The sequence below is a fragment of the Strongylocentrotus purpuratus genome, unplaced genomic scaffold, assembly GCF_000002235.5.
Source record: "Strongylocentrotus purpuratus isolate Spur 01 unplaced genomic scaffold, Spur_5.0 spur5_scaffold_13, whole genome shotgun sequence".
In the NCBI taxonomy this organism is placed as follows: domain Eukaryota; kingdom Metazoa; phylum Echinodermata; class Echinoidea; order Camarodonta; family Strongylocentrotidae; genus Strongylocentrotus; species Strongylocentrotus purpuratus.
The window spans coordinates 28795432-28812325 of NW_022145598.1; the positions used below are offsets into that span (position 1 = coordinate 28795432).

At 37.9% G+C, this 16894-nt stretch overlaps 2 protein-coding genes across 5 annotated transcripts in view; both read right to left on the reverse strand.

Annotated features, from left to right (window-relative positions):
- Positions 1 to 9715: 9715 nt before the first annotated feature.
- On the reverse strand, positions 9716 to 13306 carry LOC115923095. The gene is made up of 2 exons (XM_030983298.1): positions 12591 to 13306; positions 9716 to 12088 (listed from the first exon to the last, which is right to left on the reverse strand). The coding sequence occupies exons 1-2, from the start codon at positions 12895 to 12897 to the stop codon at positions 9936 to 9938; spliced, it is 2460 nt and encodes an 819-aa protein (XP_030839158.1). The 5' UTR covers positions 12898 to 13306; the 3' UTR covers positions 9716 to 9935.
- The window catches only part of LOC578156 (hyalin), a 60955-nt gene continuing 57367 nt past the window's right edge, over positions 13307 to 16894 (reverse strand). For all 4 annotated transcript variants that reach the window (XM_030983296.1, XM_030983297.1, XM_030983295.1 and 1 more), the window contains 2 exons: positions 15826 to 15965; positions 13307 to 13477 (listed from right to left, as the gene is read on the reverse strand). In XM_030983296.1, the coding sequence (XP_030839156.1) occupies positions 13307 to 13477; positions 15826 to 15965 (311 nt within the window). The remainder of the gene's footprint in view (positions 13478 to 15825; positions 15966 to 16894) is intronic.

A 16894-nucleotide genomic window follows, 5' to 3' on the forward strand; every position in this document is an offset into this window, starting at 1 on the left:
ACAAGAACTGGTTTATACCTTTAAGTTTACCTCGTTGCTCAGTTATATACTGCAAATGAGTTTGGATTTAATTATGTTTATGTATAAGCGATTAATATTCAAAATGTTTATTTATTTTATTAAATTGTATGTTGTTCTTGTTTTCGTTACATTTGGAGCAAAAAAACAAAATTAATTTTAAAACGTGTATGTGTGTGTGTGCGTGTGTGTGCGTGTGTGTGTGAGCGTGGTGTGTGTGTGTGTGTGCGTGTGTGTGTAGGCGTTTGGGTAGGAGGCGGGGCTGCACATGCAAAAATTGTGAATAACACAGGCGAAACAAACAGATCTGGACTTTAGATAGCACAAGTCCAAAAAAAAAACCTCTTTTACTATTACTTAATTTATTTAACGGCTGCCAATATTCAAGAAAAGTTTTATTTGTATTATACTCTTTTCACAGTTGTTGAAGTTTCCTGATTTTTACTCTCCATAAGACAAAAATAAACCAAAATAACACAATTATGTTCCCTTTCCCTTTCTCATTCTCTCTCTCTCTCTCTCTCTCTATTTTATACAAACATTGTCTATTCCCTCTTGCTACTCCTCCCTTCTTCAACACTTCTCTTACCTCTCTACTTTAACCCCTTCATTCTTGTTTTCTCACTTTATTCACCCATCTCTCCTCATACCTAGTTCCCTACTCCTGTCACACTTTCTTGTTCTCCTTTTCTGATGATTCAACAAAATGTATCAAACCTCTACGCATTCTAAATTGTTATTGTTTGATGCCAAGCTTTATGAAACTTGACCCTGGTTTCCTTTCTTTGTCCATTAATGTGAGCATTTAAAGAAAACGCGAGAACCTAAAGATATGAGATAGAAAGTGATGAGAATTTCGAGTACCCGACAATTAGCAATAGGCTCTTGTCTTTACAAAACGAACTTACGAAAGATAATTATGAAGTGAGAGGGATTTTCCTCTTACATCCAGGGATTTTTTTTGGTATAAATTAATTCTAGTCAAGCTATAACTACTGCCCGCTTAAAATTCTTCATGGCATTAGTCTGTGCTAGATATTTCAATTTCTCCTTGAACGGATATCTGCTCTTTATACATGTATTATATCAGGCTGATGGGAATGTTCGAAACATCGAACCCCGCCACTCCACCCCCTAGTTACATGTACGTAAATAACTCTGTTACTATTATCTAATTTATTTAACTGCTGTCAATATTCAAGTAAAATTTATTCAGACTTCTATACCACCTTTCTCTCTTCTGTTTCTCCCATGCTCTCTCTCTCTCTCTCTCTCTCTCTCGATCGATCGAAATGATATATATATACATATATATTTATATATAAAAATATACACTATATCTCCCCATCCTGCTACTCCTCCTTTCTTCAACACTTGTCTTACCTTTCTACTTTAATCCCTTCATTCTTGTTTTCTCATTTTCTTCACCCATCTCTCTTTGTACCTATTTCTCTACTCCTTTCACATTTTCTCTTTCTCTTTTTCTGATTTATCAACAAAATATATAATATGAATTTATCAAACTCAAGACCTACGCATTCTAAATTGTTTTTAAATTGATGAAAAGCTTTATGAAACTGGAGCCTGGATCCCGTTCTTTGTCTACTAATGTGAGCACTTGAAGAAAACTCGAGAACCTGAAGATAATGAGATAGAAAGTGAGAGAGTAATTACGAGTACCTGAAGATAATCAGATAGAGAGTGGGAGAGTAATTACGAGTACCTGAAGATAATCAGATAGAGAGTGGGAGAGTAATTACGAGTACCTGAAGATAATCAGATAGAGAGTGGGAGAGTAATTACGAGTACCTGAAAACTAGCAATCTCTTGTCTTTTCAAAACGAACGAGAGGGGTTTTCCTCTCAAAGGACTTTCAAGCCGATCATTTCCTCCATTTCTTCACTTGATCTATCAATGAACCCAATTGATTGTAACTGTGATCTAAAGTGGCTAATTGATTGGATTAATAAACCTATGTACCTGATCAGTGGCGTACGCAGGATTTTTTCAAGGGGGTGGGGGGGGGGGGGTTAAAATCGGGCCCAAAATTTCGCAACGACGCTGAATAAGCGGGGGGGGGGGGGGGGTAAGCGGACACTTTTTTTTGGAGTCCCCCCAAAAATCGCAACGACTCAGCCAGCCGCTGAATAAGCGGGGGGAGGGGGGAGGGGTAAGCAGACACTTTTTTTGGGGGGGGGGGGCAGCCATTGGCATAATTTTTTTTTTGTATTAAAAAAATAACTCAAAAAGGGGGGGGGGGGTGGTTTCCAAAAAACATACACAAAAAATACACATACAAAAAACGAGGGGGGGGGGTTAACCCCAAACCGCCCCCCCCCCCCCCCCCCCCCCTGCGTACGCGCCTGTACCTGATAGACAAGGACAAAACTATTTGTTCGTCAGCATCTCTGGAGCATCTTCGTGAGAAACCGCTGCTTGATGTTGATCCAAATCAACTCTGTATAATAAATGGCCAAATAATAGTTTAAAATAAAATAAAATTGGTGCTCAAAGGAGGGGGGCGGCATTGTGTTGGGTAAAAAAAAATAGAGCTCCATAACTCCTCCCCCGTTGAGCAAAAAATAAATCTGCCCGATCGTTTTATGCGACTCTACCACCCGCTGCCGTAGGGGCCTATTTTACTTTTTTTACTTTTTTTTGTTGGAGAAATACATTGACATATGAATTATATGATGATTATATAGTGCTGAAAATGGAAATTAAAATGATACAGATTTTTCAAAGCAATATAAGAGGGAGCTATACACCATAAAGCGTTCATTATTTCCAATTTCCTAACTTTAGACTCGATTTCAACCGCGACAACGATCACTGAACATTGTAGGTTCGCACATGCTTCTAATATGTTCATTTGAACCAAATTCATGACCCCATACCAAAACTTCTTATTACCTTCAAAGGTACTATGTCCCTTTTGCAGCCAACCTCAAATTCTGTACAACTTTGCAGGAATTATGAATATGTCACGTATGTCCTATCTGTGAAATTTAAACGTTAGCAGTGTCCTCATATTCAAATTATGCAAGGAAACCCGTTTACTTGCTAGACTTGCTAGACTGTCAGACACTATTGAGTAACTGGCTTTTTTCTTCTTTGGTAATAACATACATGATAAGAGTTGTAAAGGGTACATGAGCATTTGTCTACATCAATAACCCACTTCTTGTGATGGCCAAGATTAAACTGATTGAATCTTTGCGTAGCATAAAACGTATGACCATTCGGTACAATTGTCTGAAAATCAACACTATTACTTTTGGGCTCTATAGCCCTAAAGTCGATTTGACAACTAATAGTCGTTATTTTCCCACTTGAAGACATTTTCAAGCCCCACCTTTTTTAGGGAAGTTCTAAATTAGTATTATCTTTCAAATGCAGTTGGAATTTAACTTTTCATTTTTTTGGCCTGCAAATGGGACATAGTACCTTAAAATCAATTAAAGAAATAGATGACGAAGGAGAAAGGATAGATTGAAGAAAAAATAAAGAAATACATGAAAAAGAGAAGAGGATAGATTGAAGGAGAACACAGAAATATATAATAAAAGAGAAGAGAGGATAAATTTAACCCTTTCAAAACCCGGTCCATGCTCTCGACAATCATTCATCAACTATCTCTCGGTGGGCTCTCACAAAAGTACATCGTGTAAGAAAAGCGTGGACTATAGCTCTCATTCTCTTACTCCCGTAATCACTGAATGTCTGACAGGACTAAAGAAACAACACTTGCACAGTATCTGCAATTCAAGTAACTTTACTCGTTCCTGGCATTAAAAACGGACCTGTCGCAACGACAGGTCAACGCTGACTCACAGATCACAACTATATTATAAAACCTGCCCCAACGACAGCGTAACGCTGACTGACTGACATTTCACGATGTATATTTTTTTGTTTTAAATGATATTTTATTTCCTCATAATTTCACATAACAAGAAATTCACATATATGTATATATTTCACAATTAACTATAACGCCCTCTACGTCTTACTAAATTACTGGGCTAGTTATATATGCTACAAAGACGAATAAGGCAGCTCGGGGAGGTGAGATGGCTCAGTCAATAAAGGGTTTGCCCATCGACCCGTCGAGTTCGAAACCAGCCCAGGTAAATGAATACAGGCCTGCTGTGTGTGTCAACAAGCCCCTCCTCGTTACACCCCGGCCCCCCACTCAGTGATATTTTTTTTTGGAGTCCAAAAAAAAATCGCAACGACTCAACCAGCCGAAAAGTCGCTCAGTGGTGGGGGGAGGGGGGGGGGGGGGGGGGGGGGGGGGGGGGGGGTGTAGTGAGCACATTTTTTTTTTTTTTTTTTGGTCCTCGCAAATTTTAAAATTTGCACCCCCCCCCCCCTTGAGCGCCAGGGGGGGGGGGGGGGGGCTCAACCCCCAAAAAGGTAAAAATCGCGTGATTTTACATGATTTTTTTTCTCAAGGGGGGGGGGGGGGGCCCGCCCCCCTGGATCCGCCACTGATTTAGGGTACGTATATGCTCGTTTCCTCTTTTTAAAAGCACCCCTTGAGGACTGCCAACATTTCCGAACCCCCCTTTCGCGTGCTTTTCCTGCCTTGGAGACCCCCCTAAATCAGAAAAAAATGCTCAATGTACCCCCCTAAATTCAGAATAACTTCTCAGGAGTCTAAAGAGATGAGAGGAAAAAAAAGGAAAAACACCCCCTTTTTAAAGAAATCTCCGGGTGAAAAGTCAAATACACCCCTTTTTTTTTTACAATTCTCGGGCCAGACTTTGTTGCACGAAAAGTACCCCTTTACCGGACATTTTGGCAGCACGCATGCGGTCATTCCGACCCCTTAGTGGGGGGGGGGGGGGATAGACACAGGTTAGATCACAGTGGAGAAGGTAGTAGAGGAAAAAATGGCTCACATTTCACAAAACTTGTCATCAGTGACAAATGACAGTTTTTGTTATAAGCTACTGAAATCCTTGTTTCAGATTGGTTATCAGAAGATATGTCATTCATTTTTGTCATTTGTCATTGAAAAAGGGCTTTCTGAAACGGGTCCTGGGTATAGTATAGTCTACCTGCACAATTAGTTATATCGAGAGGAGAGACCAGAGGGTTACACTAACTCGTTTCGCTCCACCCCCACCCCCTCCCAGGAAGGGCAATGCTCAATACTTAACATCGATGATACAAATAGTAGCAATTAAAGCCTTTATATGATCATATCGCTCGAAAATCCATCATTTGCTTGTTCCCCCAATCAAAAAAAAAACCGGTACATCCATCCATAAATAAACACATGCCTTTCAACAAAAGTGCAATGATACAGAAGGTTTACTAACAAAATTCAGTCACATACAAAAATAATCATTGATGTAAAATTTTGTGGAATATATTTAATGGTATAACAAACTAGATGGAATTTTGACTGCGCGCAGTCGAAAATGATGCCTCCGCCATAGAGCAATTTAAACAAGTTTGGAGTTTAAATCTCCAGTGGTTCTTGAGATATCATGATAACAATCTCAATGTATGGAATTTCATAAGTTGACCTCTGTGACCCTTGACCTTTGACCTACGTGCTCCCAAATCTAATCAGATTGTCTTCCTATGGTGATACACACTATCATTAAGTTTGAAGTTTAATTCTCCAGTGGTTCTTGAGATATCGCGATAACGATCTCAATGTATGGAATTTCATAAGTTGACCTCTGTGACCCTTGACCTTTGACCTACGTGCTCCAAAATCTAATCAGATTGTCTTCCTATGGTGATACACACTATCATTAAGTTTGAAGTTTAAATCTCCAGTGGTTCTTGAGATATTATGATAACAATCTCAATGTATGGAATTTCATAAGTTGACCTCTGTGACCCTTGACCTTTGACCTACGTGCTCCAAAATCTAATCAGATCGTCTTCCTATGGTGATACATATTATCCTTAAGTTTGAAGTTTTTACATCTCCAGTGGTTCTTGAGATATCATGATAACAATCTCAATGTATGGAATTTCATAAGTTGACCTCTATGACCCTTGACCTTTGACCTACGTGCTCCAAAATATAATCAGATTGTTTTCCTATAGTGATACACACTATCACTAAGTTTGAAGTTTAAATCTCCAGTGGTTCTTGAGATATCATGATAACAATCTCAATGTATGGAATTTCATAAGTTGACCTCTGTGACCCTTGACCTTTGACATACGTGCTCCAAAATCTAATCAGATCGTCTTCCTATGGTGATACATACTATCCTTAAGTTTGAAGTTTAAATCTCAAATGGTTCTTGAGATATCGCGCTAACAAACTCAATACAAGGAATTTCATAAGTTGACCTCTGTGACCTGTGACCTTTGACCTACGTACTCCAAAATCTAATCAGATCGTCTTCCTATGGTGATAAATACTATTCCCGAGTCTTAAGTTTAAATCTTAAATGGTTCTTGAGATATTGTGATAACGGTCAAACGGGACGGACGTACGGACAACCCGAAAACATGATGCCTCCGGCACCACCTTCGGTGGCGGAGGCATAAAAATCAAAGCTTGTTACGTTTGTACAAGTACAGTCCATAATATTTTCATTTCATTTCCATTTTTTGTACCCATTACCTGAAAAACTGTTACAATGTAAAATGTATCTTTACATGTACATGCAAGCACAGAAGACAAGGTTCTTGATCAACCATTCTTTGACCAGTGCTCTATCTATAAATTGACTATAACAAAATGATGTCAGTTAGGCCTAAAATAAAAAACTTGTTGTATTGCCCTTTGCGACCGACCCCAAAATCTGAAAATCTACGGTCGGCATTTTAAAAAAGTTTTTTTTTTAAACCGCTTTTTAGATTTTTTTTCTATTAATGAATACAAAAATATGTATTTTGTTTGTTTAAATGGGATATAAATGCATAAAATCAAATTATTCCAAAATTCTCACTCGTGCAAACCATGGATAATTATGAGGTGAAAAAGATATCAAACACATGTATTAAAGCATTAAAAACTGAGAAATATCAGCCAAAAGAGGGCGGGGAAAAAAAATGAAAAAACACAAAAACATTCTGAAAAATATCGGCCCAAAGAGGGCGACAAAAAAAAAAACTTTTCCGACCGACCGACCCATGTCTTGGCACCCAAAGGGCAATACAATAAGTTTTTATTTTAGGCCTTATCATTATCAACTACCTGTGAAGGTGAGATAAAAGTTTCACACTGTACTCTCTTTTGTTCCCCCCCCCCCCCCCCCCCCCCCCCCCCTCTCACCAGTATGAGGGAGGTTTATCAGGATGACAGCTAGGGGTAATTTTGTGATTATAAAAAAATGAATGTCCTTTTGTAGCCGGATGGGCATGAGCTCATGCATTCACACAGATTGTTTAACAATGTTTCCAGTTCTACAAATCTGAGATGGATGGCCCTACGTGTTATTAGTGTCTGTGATATGGTGTAATATTAAAGCCCTAAATAAATTGTGCTTCAAAATGATCATGAAGTGCTCAAAAGTGGTATAACAAACTGTTCAAAATTGTGTGGCAAACAGTTTTTGACATACCTAATTCCAATCATAAATATCTTGATAATCAGACAGGTGATCGGCTTGTAAAAGTCATGGGATTCCTGACTGACCTAAAGGATTAAAATAATGATTGCAGCATGAGCTAAATCCAGGATTTCGTTTAGAATATACCCAATTCCTTTAACACCCGTCAGGCTCTGAACGGGTGCTATACATTAAAAGTCAGTAAATCAAGATAAGAGGCAAGAACTTGCATGTATTTTCTAGTTTCTGTGTTTTCTTTTGTTCACTTTTAAAATAATGCACTAACCTGTATATTTGATTTATACTTTCCTTTCCAGACAAAACAAAGTTAAGATATTACGTACAATGTATATCGGTAATTTTTTACATGCCTTATTCATGTGCATGATGTATTTTGTTAATGACAATACAATGAACATGAAAATATCCTGCAGCTGAAGATGATAATTATGACGATACCACTTATGATTAAAAGGATGATGATGATGAAGTTGCTACATCTGATGTATATTGACTCTTATCCTGCCATAATGAATACAGCCCAGTGCCACAGGGCTAATCCCCATTGTTCCAAGCCACAAATCCCACCTGTGCCAAGTTTATTTTGAGATAATCTGATGGTGCGATCAATAGCGCATGTGAAGCACTCAGCACAGTACAATGAGCATAAACAATAACTGCTATTACGAATGCGAGCATGCATGCTTATTATTATTTCCTTTTTATTTTTTGATTCATTTAGACTGGTCACTATTATATCCGTCCTCGGCCATTTATTACCACAAATTATTTCATTGGGGTCTACAGCTTTACAAGCTTGCTTTCATGTAGGTCCCATCATATTTCTCTTAGTTAAATCAGTACTCCATATTGACCACTTATCTTTGTTATTTATTATGTATTATTGAAAAAAACAATTTGTACTTATTTGATATGTAACATGAGAAATATGAAAAATAAATGAAATGAAATGAAATAAAGCAGCTAAGCTGTGGCTCGCTCACGTGAATTAAGCAGCCCATCGATAGCGTGCTCGCGTGTACAAAGCACCTACTTTAACGATAGCGTGCATGCCGCCTTATGGCAGGATATGAGTTAATGAAAACATGTATTTTCAAATGGTAAAATGTTGATAAATATAGGACAAATGTAAAATTCAAAGTGATAGGTGTAATAATTAGTAATCTATGTACATGTTACAAATAAAGGCCATTTGTACCAAAAAGGTAAAACCCACCAGATATGAATACTGGATATGCGCTCATGAAAGTTATGTATCATTATTCATTTATGCACCAACGGTACATTCTAAGATACGCAGGTGGAAGTATTCTTTTCAAGAGGGCAAACAAAAGGTATTCATAAAGCACATCTATGACTTTGGCAGTTATCATTCTAAGATGCTCAAAGTGGAACTTCAACATGTGTAAAAGATCTGTGGATATTTGGGGTCATTTGTACCATGTGCTATCTGTAAACTCCCTTATACTAACAATTCAAATTCTCATAAGCTATATCAATAGTTCTCCTAGTAATTCTAGTAATTTAAAAATGTATATAAAAGTATAATGTTCTACAAATTCATTTATATTCTTTTGTTGTAGTTTAAAAAATACCATTCAAATTAGTGTAAATATATATATATATATATATATTTAATAGTTTGTTAAAAATAATTCAATTTTGTATGAATTTACTTACATAAAGACATTGTATACATTGCATAAATGGATTTTGCATTTTGGAAATAAATAATTGATCTATGTGAAGTGCCCTTCACATTTCTACACTTTTTAACAGACAAATAAGCGAGTATGCGTAGGGGGCTTTGTTATGCACAGATACTTTCAGTAACCCCCCCCCCCCGGCATTTATTTACAAGACTATTTTTTTGTTTAAATATATGTTTCATTTTTAGGTAATTCAACAGAGCTGCAAACTTAGTACATCATTTTAAAAAAATGAATATTTATTATACAGGGATGTGAGTGCAGCAAACTAAAAAAAGAGGAGATTTGCAAAGCGTAGCGAGCAGACTCATACCCAATGGCTGGGGGTCCAGGAACAAAGCCCCTAATGGGGGTCGAGGGGGCAAAGCCCCCCGAAACCAGAGGTTTTTGCATTTTAAAATGTAGAGAAAACACTATTTCATAGGGGTAAGATTATAATTTTACAATGTTTTAAACATTTAATTTTCCATATTATTTACAATATACATAATAGAGTACATAGAGCATCATTTACTAAATTTCTTCACCATTCCATATGATACCAAATCCAGAAACATCTTCTATTATGGTCTACAATAAAAAATGATTAACGTACCTAAAGTTAAGTATTTGATGCTCTAAGTATTTCTCATTTGCTAGTTCTTTACTCCAGTCATTTTTTTTTCAGTACTTTTTTGCTACTAGAAGGTAGTTCATGCATTTCAGATTTCCTTTTCTCCACTTTCTTCATCAGTTTATGTGTGTGCTCCACCCGTGCCTTGTCAGCATCTTCAATTGCTTTCTCCTTAGTTTGTTTCTTTGAAGGACAAGCAGACTTTCTGGGTACAGTTTGTGACATTCCAGACTTGTGTTCCTTTTCCTGTACATATGACTTGTATGCTGATCTCATATTCTTGCAGAGTTTGGGATTTACCTGATCTTTCAGGTAATTTTTTCTTCTGAAATATCTGATTCCTGATTTTCCACTTGCTGTTAACTCATACTTCACTGTTTGTATGGATGAAAATGTTTCAATGTGCAAGTTGGGCCTTTCAGTGTTTAGAACATTCCCCATTATACTGAAAGATGACTCCACCTGTGGTCCATGAAAGCAACTAACCAGTGCCAGTGCCACTCTTGTCATAACTGGATATTTCTCTCGTAATGAACTCCAGAATATGTCTATTCTCTCTTCTGTATTAACAATTTCTTTGTCTGTATTATACTGCCTTGCTTCCTTCTCATATTCATGAGTTTGCACATCTTTCAGAGCAAATGCCACTAATTGTGGTAGCTGGAGTAAGCGCTGGAGTGTGATTGTGTGGCCTCTACATGCTGGATCAATAGCTGAAGCACACCTCAGCAGTTTGTTGTTCACTGGCATCTTTCTCTGTAAGGTTTGACCACATTTCAGATATGCAGTCTTTAGCTTGTTCACTAGTTCACTTGCAGCAGGTCCCTGTAAATTCTCCTTGATGTACCTGACGAGGAACACCGCATTGTCAGGTAGTATGTTCTCCTCACTCACATTTACTTTATGCAAGGCTTGTGTGTTCAAGATTTCAGGTTTAATGAAACATACAAGAAAGTCCTTCAGTAAATCCTGCTGTTTGTCATTGAGTTTGTGGACAAGTGGTGTCACAGACTGAAAATACAGGACATACTTCTTGAGCATAGGAAGAATGGAGGTGTAAATGTGGAGAAGTACTTTGGTTTTACTCGGGGTATGGAACAGCTTCTTCACAATCCTCTTCTTACGGTCTTTTCCAGCCTGGGTCATTGTTTTTGTCTTATTTGACATTTTAGACTGATGTTTACAGATTTCCTTCTTTACTGATTCACTGATTGAATGTTTTTGATACATGCTATCAACAACTGGGAGATAAGTTGAACTGTCTGATCCAGACAAAAAGGGATAGTAAAAAAGTATCAGAGCATCTAGCAATCGAGATGTATCTACACAAACATCGTATACAGAAAGCCACCTATGGGGCACATATCGCTCTGGAATTGTTGCTTTGATGCCCAGTGCATCACAGATGAAACGCAAGACCTCTTTTTGGTCACTGGACCACTTGAAATCAGTATAGATGTCATTGAGAAGTCCCTCGATGTAGTTATCAAATCCATGGCAGAAGGCTTTTGCAGCATTATGTGCGTGGTGGCATGAGTCTCCATCTATGTCAAGCAACTGAGGAGCTTTCTTACTTCTAATGCGTGTTTCAAGTCCACTTTTTGAACCGCGCATGACGGCACAAGAGTCCATCAAAATAGAAACCAAGTTCTCCCATTTAAGGGAATACTTATCAAATAGAGCTACTAAATGATTGTACAGAGTCTCGCTGTTTACGGTCACTACTTTAAAAGATGACAGATGTTTTGTGACTACTTTGTTCTCCTTCTCTGAAAAATAACTGACTAGGACAGTTACAACGCGTTGATTTGTCTCACTTGTGCATTCATCAATATTCAGTGAGAAGTGAGAGGATTTCAAATCCTCAATGAGTTCTTCATGAAATGTTTTTGATAATCCATGGGTCATCTTATACGAAGCTGTAGTTCTGTCCATTGATAAATTTTCGAGCACTTGTTTATCTTTGGCAAGTTCTTGGTTAAGATGAATAAGATCATTCACGATTGAAAATGGCAGGGAATGTTCAGCTGTAAACGCAAGTATGGTTGCTTCTGCATATGCCTGTCTGTCGGGCAATGACACATTTGGCTCAGAGAGTCCACCTTTCAACTGTTGTTCATGCTTATCCAATTGTTTTTTGAACATGGGGTGAATTCCATATGTTGATGTAGTAGTCATTGGTTGTTTTTGACCTACAAGACAAACAAAAAAAAATATATAAATAAATGAATAAATACAAAAAAGGCAAACTCATGAACAAGGTTACATTCATATACATGCACCTGCCCAAGTATCACTGTACTCACCCCAAATTCTTTGAAAATAAGTATGTTCTGTACGAAATAATGCATGACAATATATGCCAACATTTATATGTAGAAATGAACAAATCAAATTCCTGCCCACACACACACACACACACCCATCACATGAAAATTTGGGCAGCATAACACCCCCCTAGGCACTGGCCAGCAAAATCACTGATGCCATTCAAATGACATGATTTGACACATGTAACTTGAATGTACCAGTCTTATTAATAAAACTTTCCAGTATAATTATAAAAATGCATAGGCCTACAGCACAAACAAACAACAACAAAAAACACACACACACACAAGAAAACAATTTGATCAGTTAAAGGATTTTGAGGGGTCCGCGATTCTAATTTCTAAAATACAATTGTAAACTCACCTGGAAGTAAAGTATTTGCTGCTCTCAGTTTCAAAACTTTTTGGTGTGCAACAGAGTCCAAATGATCAGTCAATGAAACTCGTCCACGAGAACCATATTTGCACTCCTTATCACACACTACGCACACGGCGTAGCCAGCTTTTTTTACAAGACGGAAAGAGTGAGAAAGTTTTTGATCTTTGTGCGTGAAGTCCATCCAAGACCATTTCCATGGATTTTTAACCAGTGGATCCCGCTTATCTTCCTCCAATGATTCCGAGTCCAATTTCGTTCCTCGCTCAATAAAATTCCGATCTCGAGTTGCCATGTTGTCTCATATTTCACAGATTTTCTTTGAAAGTAATACATATTTCCAAAAGAGAACGCCGATTCTGATTGAAATATCGTAACAAAAATCAATAGCACACTGCACGAAGACATGTGAATCAATGCAAACACCGTACCGTAGATAGTATAGCGATCGAAATGCACGGTACGCCCGGCGCACGCGGCGCGCTGAGCTAGCAATACTCGATGCAGGCGCTGTACTATCTTTGAAGCAGGCGCGCGCGCGCGCTTTTGCTTTTGTATTAGTCTCGCATTCGCAGACCCTTAAAGTAATAAGTTGTCTTGGGGCAAAACGCGGATTTTTTCAATGGAGAAAATAAAAACGCGACGGGGCGATCTAAAAACGCGGAAATTCGCGGAAACGCGGAACTCTCACATCCCTGATTATATTATGCAGCTAATGCAGTAACTACTGAGTTGATGAAATCAATGAATTGAGAGACCCTGGTATATATTCCTGGCTTGTTGGGACGTGCACACCCGTCGCCAAAACTTGTGATGCCGACAAGATGCCACCTCCCGTCTTCACCTTCACACATCAATGGACCTCCACTATCACCCTGCAGACAGGAAAAAAAAACATCAGTGGATGAGAGAGTGTTCTATTGTACTATGTTCTATGTTGAGGCATGGTATAGAGTTTGTCGTCGGGAAGGCAGACGCGCACAGGTTCATGCCATGAAGCAAATTTTTGGTATCTCTTTCCATGGTTTTGATTGCTCTGTACCACTGTAATAGGTATAGACCAGTTCTGGTCATGCGATTGCATTGTGAAAGAAACGTTGTGGAATCGATCAGAAAAGGTTGATCATCTAGCATATAAGTATTGGAGTGTACTGCAAGGTTCTGGAATCATCAAAATGATAAGAAATCTGGCCAAGTCTTAGTAAAGTTACAAGCACTGTACACAGAAAGATGTATATGGGACTACGCAGTATCTATCCAGGCCGGATAGATATGTTAATTTACCAAATATATCAATTAGTAGGCGGTTTCCCAGCAAAATTTGTATCATCACGTATTAGTCAAAACATATTCATTCACATGATTGGTAATAAGATTTTCCATTTCATTTTTTGAGAGGGGGGCATTTCCAAAACTGGTCTACACCTTTAAACATGACAGGGATTGCTCTCATTATCAACAATTAAAGAGAAAACAATGGATGGTTTTGGTTTTGTAACAAATAAGTATTTTTAAAGTGACTCTGTAACATTGTTGAAGGTTGATTAATATCTTCCTTCTACTATACTAACCCTCCAACATGCACAAAATCCTGAGAAAAAAAAATCTCAAACCACAAAGATATTAATGGTTTTCTAAGAAGGCGTCACTGTGCAACACCCTCTAACAGTGATTAACAGTTAATTCTCCCAACCATTTTTGAATTTTCCCAACCATTTTTCCATGAAAATAAGACAAAAGACAGGCTTTTAAAAATCTGTCAACACTTAAATGCCTGGAATGGTATATAGAGCCAATCCATTGCCTTATAACGATTTCACCTAAAATGTAATTAAATTGTAATAATGTAGTTAAGGTATCGATCAAATCAGTTTTTCCCTTTTTTTATCGTTAAAAATAGTCTTTTTTTCACTCAAAATTTCAGATTATCTTTAATTGTACATCTAGCATTGAAGTCACTACCTTAGCACCATTTTCTCTCATCTTTACAATGTTACCAAGTCCCTTTAAAGCAATAGTGCGCATCCACATTTAGCACAACGGGGTTATTGCACTTAAAGGGATCCGGTAACTTTGTCTCAGATTCTGAAACAAAATTCTGGATTTAGCTCACGATGCAATGATAATTATAAACCTTTAGGTCAGTCAGGAACCCCATGACTTTTACAAGCCGATCGCTTGTCTGATTATCGAGATATTTGTGATTGGAATTACAAATTTTGAAAACCGTTCGCCTGACGGTTTTCATAACACTACAGGCTATTGGGGGAAAAGAGTATGGTAAAACCGGTCACTCAAAGATTTTTACTTTTTTGAGGCACTTCTTGATCATTTTGAAGCGCAATTTTTTTAGGGCTTCAATATTACACCATATCACAGACACTGATAACGCGTAGGGCCGTGTATCTCAGATTTAACATTGTTAAACGATCCCTTTAAGTCCTTCTGCCAGCCACACGACAATTGACTTTGGTCAATATCTTCCTCCTTGCCCTTTCAGGACAGCTGAAACCTTAGGCCATTGACTATTAAAGCCCGTCTGTACTAGTTTGGCCAGGAGGGATTAGACCACCCAGGAAGGTCATTGACAGGTGGTTATCTCATCAACACAAGAAAAAGGAGGATCATGGGGGACCAACAGGCACTGCTTAGGCATTGTTTTCTATATAGAGGGAGCAAGTAGCTACAAGTAGGACAGTGGGGCTTTAAAGACCTGCTCCTTGACAACTATCCCTAATACTAATAAAATGTACAATGATCCAACCTATAACAACTTTCAAATAATGAACCACCCATGAGATCAACGAGAGGTATAACCCTCTCATAAAAGTACTTTCTCTAACAACAACCTCTTTATAGACAATGGTAACTACCTGACAAATTGTACATGTTAGTATAGTTCAATTAAAAACATTGTTGTGCAGAGTAGAATGAATATGTATAGAAATTTTACAATGAATATTTATGATAATGATCATGATGATGAGGGTTATTGTTTTAGTTGTCGTTATCATTATTAATATTACTATCATTTTTATAATTATCATCATCATCATTGTCATCATCATTATTTTTATCATTATAACTATTACTATTATTACTATTATTACTATCATTATTTTTTTAAACATAAAGTACAGAGACAAGTAGCAAGATGTACAGAAAAACGAACCAAACCAAAAGGTTCCAAAAGTGATATATATATTTGAATGCCTGAACTCACTTGACATGTATCAACGCCACCGGCATGATAGCCAGCACATATCATGGAGTCGGCCCTGAAGCTCCGGTAGGCACTGCCACAATACTCATCTGGTATTAGTCCTACAACAGCCTGCTGAAGGTCATTGGAAATGGATCCACCTTCAAAACATTAAGTGGGAAAAAAAAAAAAAAAAAAAAATTAAATTCAGATTTAATTACCAATCACCAATGGAAGCTGGATGGCTCCTGTAGTTAACAGAGCTGCCAATTAACCCCAACTGATCAAAAAACTTACCGGTATTCTTTTCCCCCAAAAAAATCCTATTTTTGATCGATAAGTACTTTCCTTTTGTTAGACTGTGTTCAGTAGGATGCAAACTTTATTGTGTTTTGATTGGCTTATGTGTGCTTGTAAAATGGCGCCTGGCCGGAATACTCCCCACTTGTCCCAGGAAGCGGAGCGTGTACACTAATATGTGCGGATTAGCAATTGAATCCAATGACCATGGTAATAATTATAATTTAAGGGATTAGAAACAGAGTATTGAGCCCTTTACAAATGTGACTTTGATTATTATCTATGCAATGACAAATTGGCAAAATTCCAGAGATCACTCAACAAGTAGTCCTTGTAGATTCAACATATCCTGCAATTTTAATACAAGCTTGCTATAAGTCTTGTTCAGACGATGGCAATTTACACCAGGGTAAGGCAGGGTTAAGAGCTAGTCGGTGTAAAGGTCGGAGTAGTGAACGTCTGAACAATAGTCGTATTTGCTACGCCTACCTTTACCTTGACCAATTTACTCCTGGATTTATCAAGGAGTAACAAGCTAACACGACTAGAGGGGTAGCGTAATTAACTGTGTGGATGCTCTCACTTACACTCGGGAGTATCTGTGACCTTTCACGAGGGTTGTTTGTTAAAATAAAATGAAAATTAGATTTTGCACGGTTTATGCAGAAGGTAGGTTGAGGTATACTAGTGTAGGTGCCACCACTTCCGGAAGTTATGCTGGTCGGTGGAAGGTTGTGTTAACTTAATCGTGGCAAGTTGGTCTGAGTAAGAGGGTGTGGACAACTAATGG

Excerpts from the sequence above, each read along its gene's own strand:
- LOC115923095 (XM_030983298.1), bottom strand. The coding sequence starts at position 12,897 with ATGGCAACTCGAGATCGGAATTTTATTGAGCGAGGAACGAAATTGGAC. Across the intron at positions 12,089-12,590 it reads AGCAAATACTTTACTTCCAG|GTCAAAAACAACCAATGACT; the intron begins GTGAGTTTACAA and ends TTTGTCTTGTAG.